Genomic DNA, 20,875 nt, shown 5'->3' on the forward strand with positions numbered 1-20,875 from the left:
TGCCAGATGGATCGTGGAGGTCTCCATCGTGGAATATGCCTACTATGAACTATTCATACACTCTGTCATATTCATTGAATGTATTTTAACTCTAAATCTGTCCTTCTGGTCACATGACATCTATTGCATCTGTCCATCCTGGAGAGGGATCCTCCTCTGTTGCTCTCCTGAAGGTTTCTTCCCTTTTTTTCCCCCCTGAAGGGTTATTTGGGAGTTTTTCCTGGTCCGATGCGAGGTTTTGGGGCAGGGATGTCTATGTGTACAGATTGTAAAGCACTCCGAGACAAATTTGTAATTTGTGAAATTGGGCTATACAAAAATAAACTGAAACTGAAGTGTCAGCAGGTAGAAAATGTGCTGAGATGGAATTGGGAGCTTTTGTAAATACGTTATCTTTGTAACTAATATCTGCTCCTCTGGGCGGCGGAGATCAGTTATTACCGACTCTAGGAAAACTTTTGGCGTCCGCCTCTCCAGATTTAGCTTCGCATTTCCTTCATTTAATTTACCTGAAAGTGAGTCAAGCAGGTCGTGCGGCCGCCTTCACGGAAAACGAGGAGCGGGGGGTTGATCTAATAAAAAAGCTGCATATGTGAATAAGAGCTCTATAGTGTGTGTTTTGAAAATTGAAAAGGGAAAAAAAAAAAAAAGACTTTATATTCCCGTGGAAAGCAGAAGCAAATAAAATGGTCTGGGAAGAAGAAGCGGAGGAAGCGACTGCAGAAAGATCATTCGGGTTATTCGCCTCTTATTGTGAAACACGGGGTCCTGCGTCTGCTTATGAAGGGGATATTTGCATTAATGGTGCAGTCCATCGTAAACTGCAGACGACACAGAACTACAATTAAATGTGTTGTTGTTGGGAGGTCCAGCTCCAGAAAACACATTTTAATACTAATTAAAAAACTGTAGCTGCAAACCACTAAAAATAGCATGTACTGCAGAGGCCCATCTATTAAATCCCCCCCTCCATCCCTACCTCCAGGGGAAAGCAATCACATTGCTCAAGAGGAATAATGTGTTCTGCAGGATGTGCAACAACATAGCAGCTAACGAAGTACGCGCCGCGTTACGAGGCCGGACGCAAGGACATCGTCAAGGTATCTGGAACGTGTGGAGAAAGTCTGCTTCGTAACCTTCGTTGTATTCAGTGAATAACGTTTCTTCCTTCATGTTTTTAATTACTCCCCCTTTGTTGGTTCATAGGACTTATATCATCGTACGTGTAGTAATAGAATATATTAATAGGGTTGGGATTGTATTTTTGCATTGGTTCGCACATTATAACACCATATACTTCATTATTATGTACTACTTATACTATATAGCCTTATATACGTACATAAAATAATAATTCAAAAAATTATATATATATATATATTATAAAAATGTAAATAAAATAAGAATTTCATATATATATATGTATATACATATATACAAATATGTATGTATATATATATATATATATATGTATACTCCATACCTCATGGCTGCTAAAGCAGCATAATTATCTGAATTTAATTCAAATTTGTTATTATTTTTTCACTTTAATTATTGTCATTGTGGTTTAAAAGGCATTTGTCCTATTCCTTCAAATGCAACACTTCGTATTCATTTATTTATAGCTCCACTATGCAGCGTTTGCACCAGTGGCCTCTTCCTCTCCTCTCGGGACTGAAAAAGGTGGATGTTTTGGCAACAAATTAAGATAGAGAGAGGTCATCAATCGCTTTAGATTTACATTAGAGAAGACAAAAGCACGTGTTTTACTTTGCAGGCGTGCCGTGAAGAATAAAGCCGTGATTGAGGGCGACTTAAAGATCCTTCAAAAGGCACCAAACACTACATTTCCCTGAATATATCTGATTACAATACAACTGCATATCAGTTACTGGATTAAAAACTCCCACTTAGAGGAGGGTCTTCTGAGGGTCGGCAACTCCATCGTCCGGGTGAAACGGGACCGTCAATGTCCCGTCGATAAAAAACAATAATAATTAATCACAGTTTCCCTTTGATAAATGCTAATGAGCCTTCGGCGCTCGTCGTGCGGATGGTCTAAAAATAGAGAGGGTCGCACGTACAGGCGATGGCTCGGCCGGGATAATAAAAAGCGTTTTAGCTTAATTAACATTCTCGGGAGAGCGGAGGGGTCTCTTCGGATGCTCTACCTCCGAATAATAACTACATTTTCATTCGAGGCAGCAATACGCGTAAGGTTTCATGTCATTTCACACCGATCAGCACTTATAGTTAATTTCTCATAATGATTTATTTCCGTGCACTTTTTAATTGATTTCACGCAGCGCGCATGCACGCCGGTTAGTCTGGAGACGCTATACGTGTGCCGGAGGCTAACGCTATGGTGCCAACTCACGAGTAGGAACCTTTTTTCAGGGGTCAGGTAGAATTGACTTTTTTCATGGGTCACGTAGAAACCTCTTTTCATGAGTCACGTATAAACCTTTTTTTGGGGGTCACGTAGAAACCTTTTTTCATGGGTCACGTAGAAACCTCTTTTCAGGAGTCACGTATAAACCTTTTTTTAGGGGTCACGTAGAAACCTTTTTTCAGGGGTCACGGAGAAACCTTTTTTCAGGGGTCAGGCCTTTTTTCAGGAGTCACATTTTTTTAGGGGTCACGTAGAAACCTTTTTTTATGGGTCTCGTAGAAACCATTTTTCAGGGGTCAGGCCTTTTTTTCAGGGGTCAGGTAGAAACCTTTTTTCAGAGTTCAGGCCTTTTTTCAGGGGTCAGGCCTTTTTTATAGGGGTCACGTCGAAACCTTTTTTCAAGGGTCACGTCTAAACTTTTTTTCAGGGTTCACGTAGAAACCTTTTTTTTAGGGGTCACGTAGAAACCTTTTTTTAAGGGATCACGTAAATACCTTTTTCAGGATTCATGTAGAACCCTTTTTTCAGGGGTCACGTAGAAACCTTTTTTTAAGGGGTCACGTGTAAAATAAATGTTAGGGGTCACGTAGAAGCCTTTTTTTTTTAGGAGTCACGTATGAATCTCTTTTCAGGAGTCACATTTAAACCTTTTTTTCAGGGGTCACGTAGAAACCTTATTTTTTAGGGATCACGTCAAAACCTTTTTTCAAGGGTCGGGTAGAAACCTTTTTTTTTTAGGGGTCACGTAGAAGCTTTTTTTTTTAGGGGTCACCTAGAAACCTTTTTCATGGGTCACGTAGAGAAAACAAATTCTGGCATCACGTAGAAACCTCTTTTTTAGGGGTCACGTTTGTCCGGAGTGTCACGGATACGAACCCTTGATCGTCGGAACCAGGAAGCAACACACGCGATAACAAGAAGGGACGTCGTCGTCACACTTACAGTAGACGTCCACCCGGATGGACTTGATGGCCGGGGACCCGAGGCCGTTCTCGGCCTTGCAGTAGTAGCGACCTCCCTGGGTCCTCATGATCTTGGTGATGTGCAACGTCTCGTTGAACACGCTGGAGTCCTGGAAGCGGTCCGACACGCTGCCGGCCGTCTTGGTCCACCGGATCTGTCAGAGAACACAAAAGGGAAACAGACTTCAGGGTCGGATCAAGGTTCAACCAAGATGGTTCAAAACATAGTATTCAGATACGAGCCATGGGCATTGTTGGCAACGACAGAAAATAGGCCCGGTAAAGAAAGAGAAGGGTTTGAAAGGGTGCATGCAGCTTCACTCAAATAGTATTTGTATGTAAGTAATGGGGAAAGTGATGGTGTATATGCAGCACCATATACACACAGCACTCATTACCATGGTGTTCCAGTGCAGCGGGTTTCATGAATATTGTTTGTTTCATGCTCTTTGATTCTTTTGATGGCTGTCAAAGCGAACCTGGTTATGATTATGCCCCGTGAGCAATGGGAGGTGCGCTTGTTTCATCGTGTGTTTCATTCACAGATGGAAAAAAACAACAACAGTGGAAGCGACAGGAAATACAAAAAAATTATTAAATCAGTGCTTCTACTCTGAGCCACTTCCTCAATCAAAAGAACAGGAACACAGAAAAATCAAGGTGCCATCTGGAACCAAAATTGGTTCTTGAGAGTGCAATAGAAGAACCATTTTTGGTTCCACAAAGAACATTTCAAACAAGGGTTCTTTAAAGAACCATTTCCTTGAATAGTACTTTAAAGAACCTATAAAGATATCTCAAAGAAGCTTCAAAACATGGTTCTTTAAGGCACCCTTTTGAATTCCACAAAGAACCTTTCAAACCAGGGTTCTACAAAGAACCATTTCCTTAAATAGTTCTTCAAAGAACCTATAAAGTTGTCTCAAAGAACTGTTAAAACATGTTTTTTTAAGGCACCATATATGGTTCCACAAAGAACCTTTCAAATCATGGTGCTTAAAGAACCATTTCCTTAAATAGTTCTTCAAAGAACCTGTATAGACCAAAAACATGGTTCTTCAGTTGGTGATGGTTCTTCGTAGAACCACAAAGCCTTTTAAAGAACCATTTAAGAACCATTATTTTTATGTGTCTAAGTTCACATTAACTTATATGAGTGTGATATAAATCTTCAAATCAAACTCTCAGCAAGAAAAGTGAATATGTTTTTTTTTCTTTTTCAGAACACCAAACTATTATTTTAAAAACAGGAGCAGATCAGAAAACAGTCGTCTTAAAGGAACACCGCTATATAAGAAAACTGAAAAAAAGAAAAGAAAAGGAATGTGTTCATAGGATCAGATTTCTAGTATTGGCTTGTTGGTCTCTTGAGGTAAATAAAGGCCACTATTTAATAGAAGAAGATTTAAATGAAGTTTACGTTGTTCACACGATTCTGCATTTAAATAAATGACGAAGAACTTCCTGTTTTAAAGAACTTAACTCGAGAGCTAAAGAAATCCTCTTTTTGCCGCCTCTCTGCCACACGAGACGACGCTCGGCGAGGCGTTCAGGAGCGCCTCTCCGTATCCGACGACACCCCGTTAGCCCCGTGGCATCGAGGTGTAATGAAAGGTGAAACTAGCGTTACTCTTCAACACGCCGTTGTAATTGACTCTCCATCCTCTCCCTCTCTCTCTCTCTCTCTCCATCTCCCGTCCTCATTAAAGCGTACAACGTGAACAGGTTACCGTGACAACTCTGGCCCCGGGGGCCGCGCGGCATTAAAGCTCCATTCAATCCCTCATCCTGAAGTATAAGCCGCCGATGAACTGGCTCTGCCTGCAGACCTTCGCATGTCTCTCGGCGGGAAGGCGTTAGAATCCAATCTCTCCACACTGCGGGCGATGCGATCATGTTGGGATAATTTCGGATGATAACATCCCATTTTACAGCGATGGCGTCAGACGGAACGAGGATGTGGCGTCGCGGAGGGATGAAGATAGGGAGCTGTCTTGGGAGATTGCCGCTTCACTGCCGGGTGTTTCTTCTCTGCGGCCCGGGGACACGACCGCTGGAAGTTTGGTGATTTTCCTCACAGACAGCGCAAAGGAATTGAAATGAAAGGGTGGCTGGTTGGCCCGACACCTGATAATGGCGCTCTATTTTGTGTGTGTGTGTGTGTGTGTGTGCGCGCGCTCCGGGCTAGAGGACGCCGAGGAGAGGAATTCACATGCGTCAAAAAAAAGAAGGGTTTATCTGAGGGAGTTTCACATTCTCCGTCTCGCTTTGGGGTGTTTACTGTTCGGAGTGGCAGAAAAATAAATGAGGCGTCCCCTGAAACTCAAAGGCTGTGTGTGTGTGTGTGTGTGTGTGTGTGTGTGTGTCTCTTCATCGATCCCTCTCGCTGAAAGAAAGCTTCTGTGCCGTCCCCCCTTTTCTAAAGCCTTAAAGTGGATATATTGTCATTAAAAATAAATGCCTGTGTTAACACATTGCACTGAAAAAGGCTTCTTCACTTTGAGTGACGGCGAGAAAAGAAAAAGAAACCCGCCGTGAAAAGAAAAGCGCTCGACTCAGCCGCCGATCGATTGCCGAAGCCCCCGCGGTTTTTGGACAATCTGGAGCCCAATTAGAAGAGTTCGGGGACATCGTGAGTTCAGCGAAAACAAGCTTTCAAAGTTAAAAGAAGTTATGATTATAAATTAGATGAAGTTTTCTCCCCCCGGTGCTCTGGATCCTCTTGTGCAAACCCAAAGCGAGCCGGTTTAATGGCGACCTCAGCATATTTCAGTCTCCTCCCAGCTTACAGCATCAAGTCGCTTCCTTTTGCCTCTTTGTGTAAAGAGCTTTTGAGTTCTCATATCAATAAGTGCATTGTCGCTTCAGACGCTTAAGAAGTGGGCATTGAAACGACTATTCAAAAGGAAAGTGCCCCCCCCCCTCCCCCCTGAAGCTATTCTCCATTCCTTCACTTCCCCGTTTTTTTTACTTTCCTCTCCTGAGCACCTCTGGAGTCCTGGTTCAGTCTGACCCTCTTCGCTCTCCTTCGGCACGGACGCACATCCTCTTGATCCGAGAGGAGCCGCTTGGATTTGAGCGATATGATAATTGCCGACAGCCGGACGCCGTTTGGCTCCTGTTTTTTTTCCTGTTTTTTTTTTGCATCGATGCTCAGCCGGAGCTAACTCTGAAATATTTATCCACGCCGGGCGGAATAAGTCCAACTGGCCAGCCGGCCACCGTTTTTATAGAAGTCATTTATTATTCCCGTCTGTCCCTTTTGCAATCGTTTGCATATATTATGACCCTGAAATGTAAGTTTAGACCAGGGGTTCTCAAATGGGGGGCCTAGGGGTACGTGAAGGCCCTCTGGGGGGTACGTGAGATTTGTTTGAAATATATTTAAAATGAGCATCAATTTTAAAAAAGCATTTGAAACTGGATATTTAATAAATATTCAATAAATTATATATGTAAATTCATGAAGTGAATTGTATATATTAAATATTTGGAACCCCCCCCCCCCCCTCCCGATAACAACAGACCGATTTACGATCGGCTCGCCGCCGCCGTCTATTCTTTTTTTTTTTTCCAGGCGCTGATGGCGGTGAAGCCAAGTGTGGCTGAGCATGACAATGGAGCGATCAGTGGAAGCAACAGGGGGGGGGGGGTCCAAAATGCAAAGACTCGACAGGTGTACGATACAAAAACACTGGAAGGATGACAATATGAAGGGAATAAGAAATCATGGATATTTGCTGCGGTTAAAGTCCATTTAAAGACGTATAAATGAGCACCGGGTGCATTGGACAGGGTGGATTTCAAGGGGGAAGCTCGGACACGCCCCCCCCCCCTTTGATTCTGCAGTTTGCATGGCTAACAAATCCAAAAAATAGAAAGTAAAAACACACCATCTGCTAAACACACCGGCACCGCGGGCCGAGTGTCAACGGGAGCATCCGGCACAGATCACATCCTCCAATTGGTCCGTGTAAAGGGAAAAATGTCCCCGGGCCCCCCAGAGGTCAGCTTATTTGTGATCACTGACCCGCTTCAGAGTTGAATCTGATCCCGCCGTTAATTGAAAGAAGAAGAAGAAGAAAGAGGGGAAAAAAAGGAAAAAAAAGGTGCTTGCAACGTGGCGTTGCCGGCTATCGGAGGGAGGCCTGGTACTCCGACAAAGTAGTGTGGACATAATGGACGGAGGGCGGGGGGGGAGTGTGTGTGTGTGTGTGGGGGGGGGGGGGGGGGCAGATGACTCCATCATCGTGGGACTCTGATGTCTGATCCACGGGCATCAGAGACAATGAAGGAAGACAATGAGGACCGCGGCCATGAGAGTGTGATCAGAGGAAGCCGAGACAAAGAGAGAGAAGGGATGAAGACCCACAGTTGATCTGTGTGTGTGTGTGTGTGTGTGTGTGTTCGCTGGAGGCCGAATGTCACGTCTTTTTTTTTGTATTGATGATTCATTAATCGTCCGATTAATTTCGGTTCATCCTTCCATCTGTTGAAGGTCAAGAAAACCCGCCGGCGACGTCTTCAAATCGGCATCGATTCCATTTATATTGACATTAAAAAAGAAAAGAAAAGAAAAGCGGAGAGCAAAAAAAAGAGGCCGGCGACAGTTCTGCTTAGCGAGCGACTCGGAGACCCGAAATTGCAGAAGATGAACTTCGTGTTCATCGACCGATTGATTAGGAGCTTAGTCGCTACAGCGCTCGATGTCTGGGAGGCGGGGCCTATGCTCACCGCTCGCGACCCCCGCTCGACGTCCTCGACGCCGCTCTTGGCGAACAGTTAACGGACCGTCGATATTGTTGTTGATTCATCCTCTCTCTCTTCTTCTTCTTCTAGAAATACAGAGAAGGAAGCGTGTTTAACTCGGGGAGCCGAGTTCCACAACATCCTTCCAGTGACCTCTCGACCTCTGACCATGTGACGTGGGGAGGGGGGGGGGGACTGCACATATTAACGGTATGTGACAGGAACATATATGCATTTGACAAATCAAAATGGGAGGGCAGACGAGTGTTGAGAGAGAGTGTGTGTGTGTGTGTGTGTGTGTGTGTGTGTATGGTTTCATCATTAGAAAGCCTCTGTTTGTGTTCTCCCCTCCGAGGTGGGGGGCCCCTGTGGCCCCCCTGTGTGACCCTTTTGGACACAATCCAGACACTAAAAGGCCCGAGGGACGTCTCGTGTAATTTAAAAAGTGTGCATGTTGATAAGGATGAAAACAGCGGGGCCAAACTGCCTTTAACTCTGCGGTCGGTCCTTTGTGGTGCTGATGTTGTACTAGCCCCCCCCCCCCCCCCCTCCGTATCGTTGCGGGAGCTCTCGGCGTATAGAAACAGCTCAAAAGTCAGGGGAGTGGACAGAAATCTGGACAGTAATCTTTGGGCATCTCACACACACACACACACACAATTGTTTATATAATGTGAAAATGTTTTAAAGTCGCTGCCAAAAATGCAAAAACCCAACATGTGATGAATCACCGCTCATTACTTTCCTTTTTCTTCATGCGCTCTCAAAAGATGAGGAAACTCAGCCTCCATTCAATGTGGAACTTTTGGGAAGAACGGCTGATTTTTAATAATTAATATCTAACTGTATAATAATAATAAAAAGACGAAGTCGTCGTGAACTCGAGCGCCAGAGCGCGTCTTCCGGTTCTTCAGCCCGGAGCCGTGGGTTCCACCGCCACCCCGGGAGAGAACCTCGCCTGCTTTCATCTCCCCCCCCCCTTCCTCACTCACTCACACATTCTAATTAAGAGGAAAAGACAGAGATGGTGCCCCCCCCCCTCCCCCCCACCCTTGGGGAGACGAACGGTGTGCCTGAACAACTCGCTAATTTAAGAGGCCTCACCTTTCCAATTGAAATATGAAAATCAATATGCTCTCTGGCATCCGGACGGTGTCTGTGTGTGCGTGTGTGTGTGTGTCTGTGCGTGTGTGTGTGTGTCTGTGCGTGTGTGTGTCTGTGCGTGTGTGTGTGTGTGTCTGTGTGTGTGTGGGGATTATATTAATTGGTCTAAATGAGCTCAGTTCGGTCGAGTGCGGAATTCGTCGGCTCCGTTTTTTCGGGCGAGTTGATCAAAGCCGAGCGGAGGCGGCGCTCGATAGCCGTGGAAAAGGTTAGCGTGCCGTGTGCAAACGCCGTCCGGATTAATGCGGGAACAGAACGTGACGGTCGGGTCGTTTGTGGCGCCGCTGACATTTACACCTGCGTCAGCTGGCATTGTGGAAGGAGATGGAATCTGGTTTCCTGCTTTCCAGAGTTTGACTTGTTTTCAATGAGTTCAGATCTCAAAAGTAAATAAAAGAACTTCAGGAGGGGAAACAACAACAACAACAACAACAACAACAACCCGGTTTCTCAGACGTCGGGGACCCGAGTCTCTTCTCCGTGGCCTGCTTTCTACTCCGGTAGCCCCTTTCCTTTTCTCTTTTTTGTGCCAGATGTTTCGGGCTGTTTTTGTTCCCGCATGCTAATTCCGACCTGGAGGCTCATCATCAACACGCAGGTGTGCACCTGCGTGTTGATGATGACAGGGTCGAACGCCACGGCTCTCGGAGATGAGCGAGGAGAAGTGAAGCAGACGGGAAGGAAACAGGCAGGAAGGAAACAGGTAGGAAGGAAACAGGCAGGAAGGAAACAGGTAGGAAGGAAACAGATAGGAAGGAAACAGGCAGGAAGGAAACAGGTAGGAAGGAACCAGGTAGGAAGGAAACAGGCAGGAAGGAAACAGGCAGGAAGGAAACAGGTAGGAAGGAAACAGGCAGGAAGGAAACAGGTAGGAAGGAAACAGGCAGGAAGGAAACAGGTAGGAAGGAAACAGGCAGGAAGGAAACAGGTAGGAAGGAACCAGGCAAGAAGGAAACAGGCAGGAAGGAAACAGACAGGATGGAAACAGGCAGGAAGGAAACAGACAGGATGGAAACAGGCAGGAAGGAAACAGGCAGGAAGGAAACAGACAGGATGGAAACAGGTAGGAAGGAAACAGGCAGGAAGGAAACAGGCAGGAAGGAAAGAGGTAGGAAGGAAACAGGCAGGAAGGAAACAGACAGGATGGAAACAGGTAGGAAGGAAACAGGCAGGAAGGAAACAGACAGGATGGAAACAGGTAGGAAGGAAACAGGCAGGAAGGAAACAGGCAGGAAGGAAAGAGGTAGGAAGGAAACAGGCAGGAAGGAAAGAGGTAGGAAGGAAACAGGCAGGAAGGAAACAGGAAGGCAGGAAACAGGCAGGCAGGAAACAGGTAGGAAGGAAACAGGCAGGAAGGAAACAGGTAGGAAGGAAGCAGGCAGGAAGGAAACAGGTAGGAAGGAAACAGGCATGAAGAAAACAGGTAGGAAGGAAACAGGCAGGAAGGAAACAGGCAGGAAACAGGTAGGAAGGAAACAAGCAGGATGGAAACAGGCAGGAAACAGGTAGGAAGGAAACAGGCAGGAAGGAAACAGGTAGGAAGGAAACAGGCAGGAAACAGGTAGGAAGGAAACAGGTAGGAAGGAAACAGGCAGGAAGGAAACAGGTAGGAAGGAAACAGGGAGGAAGGAAACAGGTAGGAAGGAAACAGGTAGGAAGGAAACAGGCAGGAAGGAAACAGGCAGGTAGGAAACAGGCAGGAAACAGGTAGGAAGGAAACAGGCATGAAGGAAACAGGTAGGAAGGAAACAGGCAGGAAGGAAACAGGCAGGAAACAGGTAGGAAGGAAACAAGCAGGATGGAAACAGGCAGGAAACAGGTAGGAAGGAAACAGGCAGGAAGGAAACGGGCAGGAAACAGGTAGGAAGGAAACAGGCAGGAAACAGGTAGGAAGGAAACAGGCAGGAAGGAAACAGGTAGGAAGGAAACAGGCAGGAAGGAAACAGGCAGGTAGGAAACGGGCAGGAAACAGGTAGGAAGGAAACAGGCAGGAAACAGGTAGGAAGGAAACAGGCAGGAAGGAAACAGGTAGGAAGGAAACAGGCAGGAAGGAAACAGGCAGGTAGGAAACAGGCCACACAACGACCGGCGGGCTCCTCACCTGTGGCCGAGGATGCCCCGTCACCAGGCAGGTGAGCTCCAGGGTCTCCCCCTCCCGGATGGTGTAGACCCTCTCGGCGTGCCGCTCCTCTTCCACGTTGCAGGCGTGGCCCGAGTGGATGATGCGGACGGCGGGCGGCGCTGCGGGAGGGAAGAGGGGGAGAGAGAGAGAGAGAGCAGAGCGGCGAGTTAGCATCCCGATCACCTGAGATTCCGATATCAACGTATCAACATATTACATTCCCGTGTTCTGACGGGCGGATCTCTACCTCCGGATCAGAACTTGTCGTTCTTGCTTTACTTATTACAATTATGGATTTATCAAAACGCCACGACGATAACGTCAGATGTACAGCTGTAGTCACCGCTCTACCTCCGCTACCCAGCATGCAGTGGGGCGCAAGGAGGGAGAAACAAGTCGTGTACTCCTCTTCGGCTTACGCGGTGAGTGGAGGTGTTTTGGGACGGGATGATTTAAGAGGAGGAGGAGGAGGAGGACGACGACGAATTGGGGAAAAAAACAAAAGTCGTAAACTCCATAGGAGCCGACTGACTGCATGAGGCGACGTGCCTTTGATATCGGAGCCCCTCCCCCCTCTCTCTCTCTCTCTCGGCAGACTCTCCCGCCCCCCAAACCTCTGCAATGGGAGTCTCAGCCAGAGTGTATCCTTCACCGAGAGCCCTTGTTTGTCTCATTCAGCGGGTTAACCCCCCCAACACACACACACACACTTGATGAACGCCGATACGAACGCTAACCGGCTACTCGTGTAGCATTGGCCCGGTCTTGCTCCTCGTCTTCCTCTCTCTCCATCCAGGGGGGGGGGGGGGGGGGGTAAAGGCTTGAGAAATAGGGGAGATTCATTCAAGGCTGCCACTTGAAAAATAAAAAATGGAAACAAAGCAGTAACCGAGGCCCCGGGGGCGCGCGGCGGAGCTAAAGCGCTAATGCCAGCTCCTCCAATGAGCCGGCGTCTCCCCCCGGAGGAGAGTCGGGGAACACCCCGTAATTAATGATCTTTAACAGCGGTGGCGTGAACACACACTTCTTTATGCAGACAAACACTGCGCCCACGGCGACGGAGGCCGATAACGATCTCTTTAAGCGCCGACGTCGTCCTCGTGGAGCGACCCCGAAGCGACGAGCCGCCGTCGCCGTCGTTTACGACGTCGTTTTCTCTTTAGTGGAGTTTGTCGCCGGCGGTGAGCGGCTCGACGAGGTGTGTTTCAGAGGAGGGATCCGTCCTGGTGGAGGAGATGTGGCCGATAGACGGAGCTGCGAACGCTCTGGAGCAACGACATCACAGACCAGATGATGGTGATTAGGATTCTGAATATGACGGTGTCTCCTGAACTGCCCGTTACCCCGTGGGCCAATGAGAACGCACGGCTGCGGCAGGTCCCTCCCTCACCTCTAGTTTCAAGTTTCAAGTTTCAAGTTTTTATTGTCACATCCCCTTTTATACAAGTATAATCGGTTCGTGAAATTCTTATGTGCAAAACACCCGACAGCAGTAGCAGACTAAGAAAAGGAATAAGAATGAGAATAACCTATACAATATCCACACACAAAAAAGAAGAAAGTATTAACAATATATATATAAAACAATGTAATAGAATATACATCATGACAATATATATATATAAAACAATGTAATAAAATATACACTTTTTTGAGACTATATATATATATATGTATATACATACAATATATATATAAACAATGTAATAAAATATACACCATGGCCATAGATATTCACAGAATATGTTCTAGTGTAGTGTTAATGAGGGTCTCAGTCCTTGTTCAGCAGCCTGATGGCCTGACTGAAGAAGCTGTCCCTCAGTCTGTTTGTGCGGCACTTGATACTGCGGTATCGCCTGCCTGACGGTAGAAGGGTGAACAGTTTGTGGCCGGGTGGTTATTGTCTTTCATCATCCGTTTGGCCCTGGCCACGCACCGCTTGGTGTATATGTCCAGGATGGAGGGAAGCTCACCTCCAACGATGTACTGTGCCGACCGCACCACCCTCTGTAGTGCCCTACGCTCCAGGGCGGTGCAGTTCCCGTACCAGACGGTGATGCAACCTGTCAGAACACTCTCGATGGTACTGGTGTAGAATGTTCTGAGGATGCGGGGCCATGTTGAATTTCCTCAGTCGCCTAAGGAAATACAGGCGTTGTTGGGCCCTTTTCACCACGTGAGTGGTGTGCGTGGTCCATGTGAGGTCCTCGGAGATGTGCACGCCGAGGAACTTGAAGCTGCTGACCCTCTCTACTGCAACTCCGTCTATGGAGATGGGGTGTGCTCTCCTCTCCGCTTCCTGTAGTCCACGATCAGCTCCTTGGTCTTCTTGACGTTGAGGACGAGGCTGTTCTCCTGGCACCACTGTACCAGTGATCCAACCTCCTCCCTGTAGGCTGTCTCGTCGTCGACGGTGATCAGCCCCAACACTGTTGTGTCGTCAGCAAACTTGATGATGACGTTGGAGCTGTGCATGGCCGTGCAGTCGTGGGTGTACAGGGAGTAGAGGAGAGGCTCAACACGCATCCCTGAGGGGCTCCGTGTTGAGGGTCAGCGGCTCTGAGGTGGTACTGCCCATCCTCACCACCTGGCGGCGGCCCGACAGGAAGTCCAGTATCCAGCTGCACATGGTAGAGTGCAGGCCTAGACCTCTGAGCTTGGTGTCGAGCTTGGCGGGAACAATAGTGTTGAACGCTGAGCTGTAGTCCACAACCAGCATTCGCACACAACAGTTCCTCCTCCAGGTGGGAAAGGGCGGTGTGAAGTGCCATGGCAATTGCGTCGTCGGTGGATCTGTTTTGACGATATGCAAATTGCCATGGGTCCAGCGTGGCAGGCAACATGGAACAAATGAAGTCCTTGACCAACCTCTCAAGCATTTACTGACAATCGAGGTGAGGGCTACGGGTCTCCAGTCATTCAGGCAGGTTACCTTGGGGTGTTTGGGGACAGGCACAATGGTGGACATCTTGAAGCTCTCAGGAACAACAGCCTGGGACAGGGAGAGGTTGAAGATGTCTGCGAAGACTCCTGCCAACTGGTCTGCACATGCTCTGAGGGCGCGCCCGGGATGTGGTCGGGACCTGCCGCCTTCCGGATGTCCACCCGCTTGAAGGCTCTGCGCACGTCAGCCTCTGAGATGATCAGCAGGCTGGTCTCCTCGGGCGGCGCTGCCTTCGGCGGGCTGCCGTTCACGTCGAACCGAGCAAAGAATGTATTTAGCTCGCCTGGGAGGGAGGTAGAGGAGTTCTCTTCACCGCTGGTTCTCCTCTGAAGTCCGTGATTGTCTGTAGCCCTTCCACACACCTCTCACGTCATGGCTCTTGAGCTTCTCCTCCACCTTGTTCCTGAACTCCCGCTTGGCAGAGCCGATGGTCTTACGGAGGTCGTAGCGGGCTCTTTGTATTCCGCCATATTCCCGAGTCAAAGGCGGTGTTACGCGTCGGAGTGCAGCGCGAACATCGCCATTTATCCACGGTTTCTGGTTGGGATAAATCCGAACCGACTTGGTAGGAACAACGTCATCTATGCATTTCTTGATGAACCCGGTGACTGAGGACGCGTACTCACTGACGTTGTTGTCCGACGCGACCCTGAACATATCCCAGTCCGCACGTTCAAAACAGTCCTGTAGCATAGACTCCGATTGGTCCGACCAGCGTTGCACTTCCTTCACAGCGATTGGTTGCTGCTTAAGCCTCTGCCTGTAGGCGGGGAGTAGTTGGATGGAGCGGTGGTCCGATTTGCGGAGCGGTGGGCGGAGGAGGGCTTTGTATCCATCCCGGAAGGGAGTGTAGCAGTGGTCGAGAATCCGCTCCCCCCTCGTGTTGCTTTTTATGTGTTGGTAGAACTTCGGGAGAACTTTCTTCAGGTTCGCTTTGTTGAAGTCCCCCGCCACAATGAAAGCAGCCTCAGGTTGTGCCGACTCCTGCTCGCTGATCGCCCGTAGAGTTCCTTCAGCGCTATGTCCGTGTTAGCTTGAGGCGGAATGTACACAGCAGTTACGGTGACTGCTGTAAACTCCCGCGGTAGCCAGAATGGTCGACACATGAGCATTAGGTACTCCAGGTCCGGGGAACAGAACGACTTGAGAGTATGTACATGACTTTGGTTGCACCAAGATCTGTTTATCATGAGACATACCCCCCCTCCACGATCTTTACCAGAGAGAGTCTTTGTTCTGTCCGCGCGGTGGACGGAAAATCCTGCCGGCTAATTTTCTGAGACAGTCCTGTATATACATATATAATATACTATATAAAAATATATATATATATATATATACAAGTATAAGAAACTAAAACTCTTTGAATATATATTTTTTTTATTTGATGGTTGGACCGAATTTTCATTGTTGTTTTTTCTTATTATTATTTTCACTTATTTACTTGCTTGAACATTTACTTTTATTACATTTTTCCTCATGGCCAGATGCATGCTTGATTTATTTGATCCTTTTATTACTTGCAAAGGATTTATTTCTTGTCAGACTGTAAAAATACCGAAATAAAATTCTAAAATAATTAAATATAACAAAATAAAAAGACATATATTATTATTCTGTGTGAATTTTTGGTCTAATTGTTGTGATATAAGTCACAATCATGTATGAAGTAACATTTCAGTGAAATATAGGGACTTGTTTTCATAATAACTTGAACAACAAATACTACTTTGAAGCAATTTGTGCTTATTGTGATGCACAACACTTCCTAAATACCACGGAAATACAGCTCAAAATCATATATTTCTTATTTCTAGAAAGCTTTTTATAGAGCAACACATTGTTTACTTCACATAAAACTGATATGATTCTCCAGACTGGGTTTCAAAAGATTCCTGGAAGGCGATTCAGATATTTCACTTCCGTAAAAGTAGAGAACAGTCCACAGTCAGCTGCTGTACGTTTCTGCCATAAAGCCTCGAAAGCTTCCAAAAGGTCACGTTTACATTCACTTGAGATGTAAATCGATGTGAATAATGTGCGTCTCTCCATCCGTGTGCGCTCACACACAGAAGCCACGCTGCAGCGCCTCGAGCCTGAAGCCAGACGTATCCTCATCCTAATGAACTTGAAAGTAAAGTAAAGTAAATCGACCGTCCGATAAAACTTCCGTTTGGTAGCGTCGCGGGAATCCTTCGACAAACGTTTACGGCCAATTAATCCATAATTTACTTTTCTAAAGCGAAAGGTCAATAGGTCAAATGAGAGGTCGGGTGACTTTCTGCTGACGGCACATGTGGATGTTGAGACACATCTGCCACTCAGACTGATGGGAGGAGCGCAAAACAAAAAATAATCAATGCTCCTGATTGATCGGATCCTCAAAGTCCCAAAAAACCCATTTAGAGTTGATTCTGAGATGCAACTTGTTTATTTTGCTCGACACACACTCAAGATTAAACGCCGTCGTTGTGCATACGTGTGCATTTTGCCCCGCACTCCCACCCCACCATCTGCATGTACACACACACACACACACACACACACACACACACACACAGACACACATTGTAGCTTTAATGCAGCAGCAACACACTTTTGTTGAGGTATCTGAGAATCAGCCATATTTGGCCAACACGTTTTAAACACAACATTGTCATCTTAGGATCTATTGTTAGCGCTCCTTTAAGCTCGGCTTTGGTCTCCACCCGCTCCGAATGGACATGCTAGCTAAACGCTCTCATTGTCTTCCTTTCAAGTAAAAACATTTAGGGAATCTGTGGCTTGCGACGGATCTTTGAGAGATTCTTGAATGAAAACTGAAGCAAACTTAAGAAAAGGGACTAATATCGTTACCAAGATGGCAGAAAACACCTGCTGGCAAGCGCCCATGCATTAAGAAGTGAATATAAATGTGACTTATGACCTCAGTAATTCTCAGTGACCCCGAAAAGGCGAAAAGGCAAACCTAGAAAAGTGCATTTCAACAATATAATGCAGGGGCATCAAACTCATTTTCACCGTGGGCAACATCAGCATCATGGCCGCCTCTTAAAGGGCCGGTGTAACTGAAGCGCTGTAGAAACTACTCCCGAACATATTGTTGAATTTGAAAAGCTTTCTTTGCATTTGATTGTTTATTTGAGAGTAGAAATATTGCACACAAGAACATTGTACACAAATCCATTTAATTTGAAACCTTCAAAATAAAAGCACAGGATATAAAAGGTGATCATGTGTCTTTCAAGCCGTCAGGGGCCAAATAAAATGACGTGGTGGGCCGGTTTTGGCCCGCGGGCCTTGTGTTTGACACCTGTGTTATAATGCATTCGTTCATGATTCAATTTTTTTTTTTTTTATCCTTGAGAGTTGTAAATGTAATTAAAAACGGATTAATATGGAAGATGTATGTGGTAGTATATATAAATATATTTTGTTTTTTATCTTGTTTATTGTTTTTTTTTCTTTATTTTATATTAATTTAGGATAGGAATTTCTAAGCATTTTTTTTGCTTCTACCTATACCTTTTCAGTCTTTCTCTTTAGTATTTTTTTTTATAGGATAATATTGTTTTGTATTTGATTTGATTGACTGAATAAAAATACAAACAAACAATGAGCCGCGTTGCCGACTAACTTCACACATTCGCCTCCAGAGATTGTTGTTGTTGTTTGACAGCATCCATCGTGACTTGATATGGATGAAGGGACTCAACTTAAACAGTACGGATGACTTGATCGATATTTTATTCCCCCTTTCCAGCGGAGCCGGCGATATTAAATCAGATTGTTATTCGTGTTGTGGTTATAAAACAGCGCCGTCATCGTGATCTGAGGTCACGTTGGCTCTGGTTCTATGAGTGTGAATTAATTTTAACGGCATCGTAACCTTCAGAATCCCTGAAAGTCCCTGGAAAACCTTCAGAGTCCGCTGCCAAGAGGTGTCGCGCGATAAATAAATGTTTTTATGCTCACGCGCCGGACGGCGAGGAGCGACTCCTCCGCCGGGGTCACGCGTGTGGGAGGAGCCGGCAGCACGCGTGTGTTGTTATGATGTCATAGGTTGTCAGAGCGTATTGATCGCACACCGCACGCAGCGCTCGGCCTGCGCTGCGATCGGAGAAGAGGAGTGTGTCGCACGGATGATGTAGCACAGGGTGTGTACTGTACGGAACAATAAAACACACACACACACACATTCATACGCGACTGCAGCATCACAGGAAAACACACACAATCATGCAAACTCATTCTACTGCACACACAAGTTGACACACACACACACATACAGACGTTCATACGTGACTGCAGCATCACAGGAAAACACACACACCCACACACACACATGCAAACACGTTCTACTGCACACACAAGTTGACACACACACACCTTTCAAACCAGGGTTCTTTAAAGAACCATTTTAGGAAAGAGTTCTTCAAAGAACCTATTATGGTGTCTCAAAGAACCTTTTAAAAATGGTTCTTTAAGGCACCATTTCTGGTTCCACAAAGAACCTTTCAAACCAGGGTTCTTTAAAGAACCATTTCCTTAAAGAGTTCTTCAAAGAACCTATTATGGTGTCTCAAAGAACCTTACATTTTCTTACTTTAAGGCACCATTTCTGGTTCCACAAAGAACCTTTAAAAGCAGAGTTCTTTAAAGAACCATTTCATGAAAGAGTTCTTCAAAGAACCTATGATGGTGTCTCAAAGAACCTTCAAAAATGGTTCTTTAAGGCACCATTTCTGGTTCCACAAGGAACTTTTCAAACCAGGGTTCTTTAGAGAACCATTTCCTTAAAGAGTTCTTCAAAGGACCTATAATGGTCCCTCAAACAAAATAAATGGTTCTTCAGTTGGTCATGGTTCTCCGTAGAACCACAAAGCCTTTTAAAGAACCATTTAAGAACCTTTATTTGTCTATGTGGAGGCAGCGAACCGAGCAGAACCAAAACAGGCAGACACTGAAGACTTATTGGACCTCAGCACATGTGTAAGGCGATGTAATAAATCCTCCATCATCACGACTCTGATGTGTTTTATATGATTTGAACTGCACTACACAATACTCTTGTAAATTAACAGAAAACTAGTCGTAAAACTGTTGTTGTAATTTGTGATATTGGGCTATATAAAATAAACTAAATTGAAAAGTAATGGAATTGCTCAGACAAAACAAGCAATGTGCCAGTTGTGACAGTTCACAATTTGTTTTCTAACTTTCCGAATACTAAATAATGGATTAGAGAGAAAATAATGAGGTTTTATTAGGAAGCCTGTTATGAAGCCACGATGAAGCCTCGTGATTTATGTGCCGTCGTCATCACACAGTTTCACACTGGAAGACTTCTCAGCACAAAAAGGGTTTGAAACACAATTTCTCCAAGACTAGAAAAGAATATTCATGTTTTCATAGATTATTATTCAGTTAAACCACCAGCACTGCCCACAAAAATAAGGATAACATGCGTCTCCTCTGAAAGTGGTGTGTATTAGACTTAATCCCTATGCTTTTCCACTGTAATCATACGGAGTAATAAATAGAGTGTAATTTAAAACATTCTCCGAGTCCAACGAGCATAAATTTTTTTGTCTAGTTTGCCTTTAAAGTGCGTCGCAAGAGCGGAAAGGACTCGGGGAAACCGTAAAGTCGGCTTTAATTGTGTAAATTGCTTGGAATGGGCGGATGTCAGGTTGCATTTACCATGTTTTGTTTTTTTTGCAACCTCTGCAACATAAAAAACACGCCGAGTGCATTTTACCGAAAAACGAGAGTCGACCGAAAGCCTCCGCGATCCGATCCAACGCTGATGGACGTGGACGTGGTGCGCTCTAAGCCCATTAAAGCGACCGTGACCAGGTTTATGAGGAAGAAACCTAGAGGCCTTTTTACGAGGACATGCTGGTAAATGTAGAACCTCATTAAAAGGAAAGACCTTCATAGTGAAGCAGCGTCTGCCGGCTAACGGTCCCGTTAAGAAAGGTCGTCGGGTCGGAAGTGTGAAACTACACGTTTGCCCCCCCGGCGACTCCACGACCCCCTGACGGAGCCTCGTGGCGGAATAATTAAAAAGCCTTTAATACCCCATTCTACCGGTTTGCCCGTCCCCGCTGCCCGGCTGGCACGGTGGGCCGTGTCGCGGCGCTTTGATTTCCCTAAACGACATTAATCGGACATCTGTAGGGAAGGATAACGTCCAGATCGGCCCGCAAAAAAAGGCGCAGCGGTTCTGCCGTCGATCTAGAAATATACGCCAAACTCTTGCCAACACTCACACGATTGGCCGACGGCGAAGCACCCGGCTTTCTTTTTACTGGTTGGCTAGCGGCGAGCCAGCAAGAGCTCACTGAGGATGGAGTATTCTGGCAAACCGCTCAAGAATCTGAGCGCCAAGAAACTGTCCGACGATTGGCTGGCGGCGAACTCCGGGAGTGAACTGATTGTCCCATCAAAGCCCACGGCGAGGGGCGGCTGACGGTGCTGCCTGCTGGCTGGCAGAACGCAGCTATCCATAACACCTCCAGTGTGTGTGTGTGTGTGTC

At 46.2% G+C, this 20,875-nt stretch overlaps 1 protein-coding gene across 2 annotated transcripts in view; it reads right to left on the minus strand.

Moving 5' to 3' along the window:
- The window catches only part of LOC130202345 (MAM domain-containing glycosylphosphatidylinositol anchor protein 2-like), a 181,589-nt gene that overhangs the window by 106,903 nt on the left and 53,811 nt on the right, over positions 1–20,875 (minus strand). For both annotated transcript variants that reach the window (XR_008833335.1, XM_056427817.1), the window contains exons 2-3: positions 11,369–11,508; positions 3,335–3,509 (exon numbers count right to left, since the gene is read on the minus strand). Coding sequence is in view for 1 of the 2 variants with exons in the window: in XM_056427817.1 (XP_056283792.1) it covers positions 3,335–3,509; positions 11,369–11,508 (315 nt within the window). In the remaining variant the exon portion in view is untranslated. The remainder of the gene's footprint in view (positions 1–3,334; positions 3,510–11,368; positions 11,509–20,875) is intronic.

This window comes from Pseudoliparis swirei, chromosome 12 (genome assembly GCF_029220125.1).
Source record: "Pseudoliparis swirei isolate HS2019 ecotype Mariana Trench chromosome 12, NWPU_hadal_v1, whole genome shotgun sequence".
NCBI lineage: Eukaryota > Metazoa > Chordata > Actinopteri > Perciformes > Liparidae > Pseudoliparis > Pseudoliparis swirei.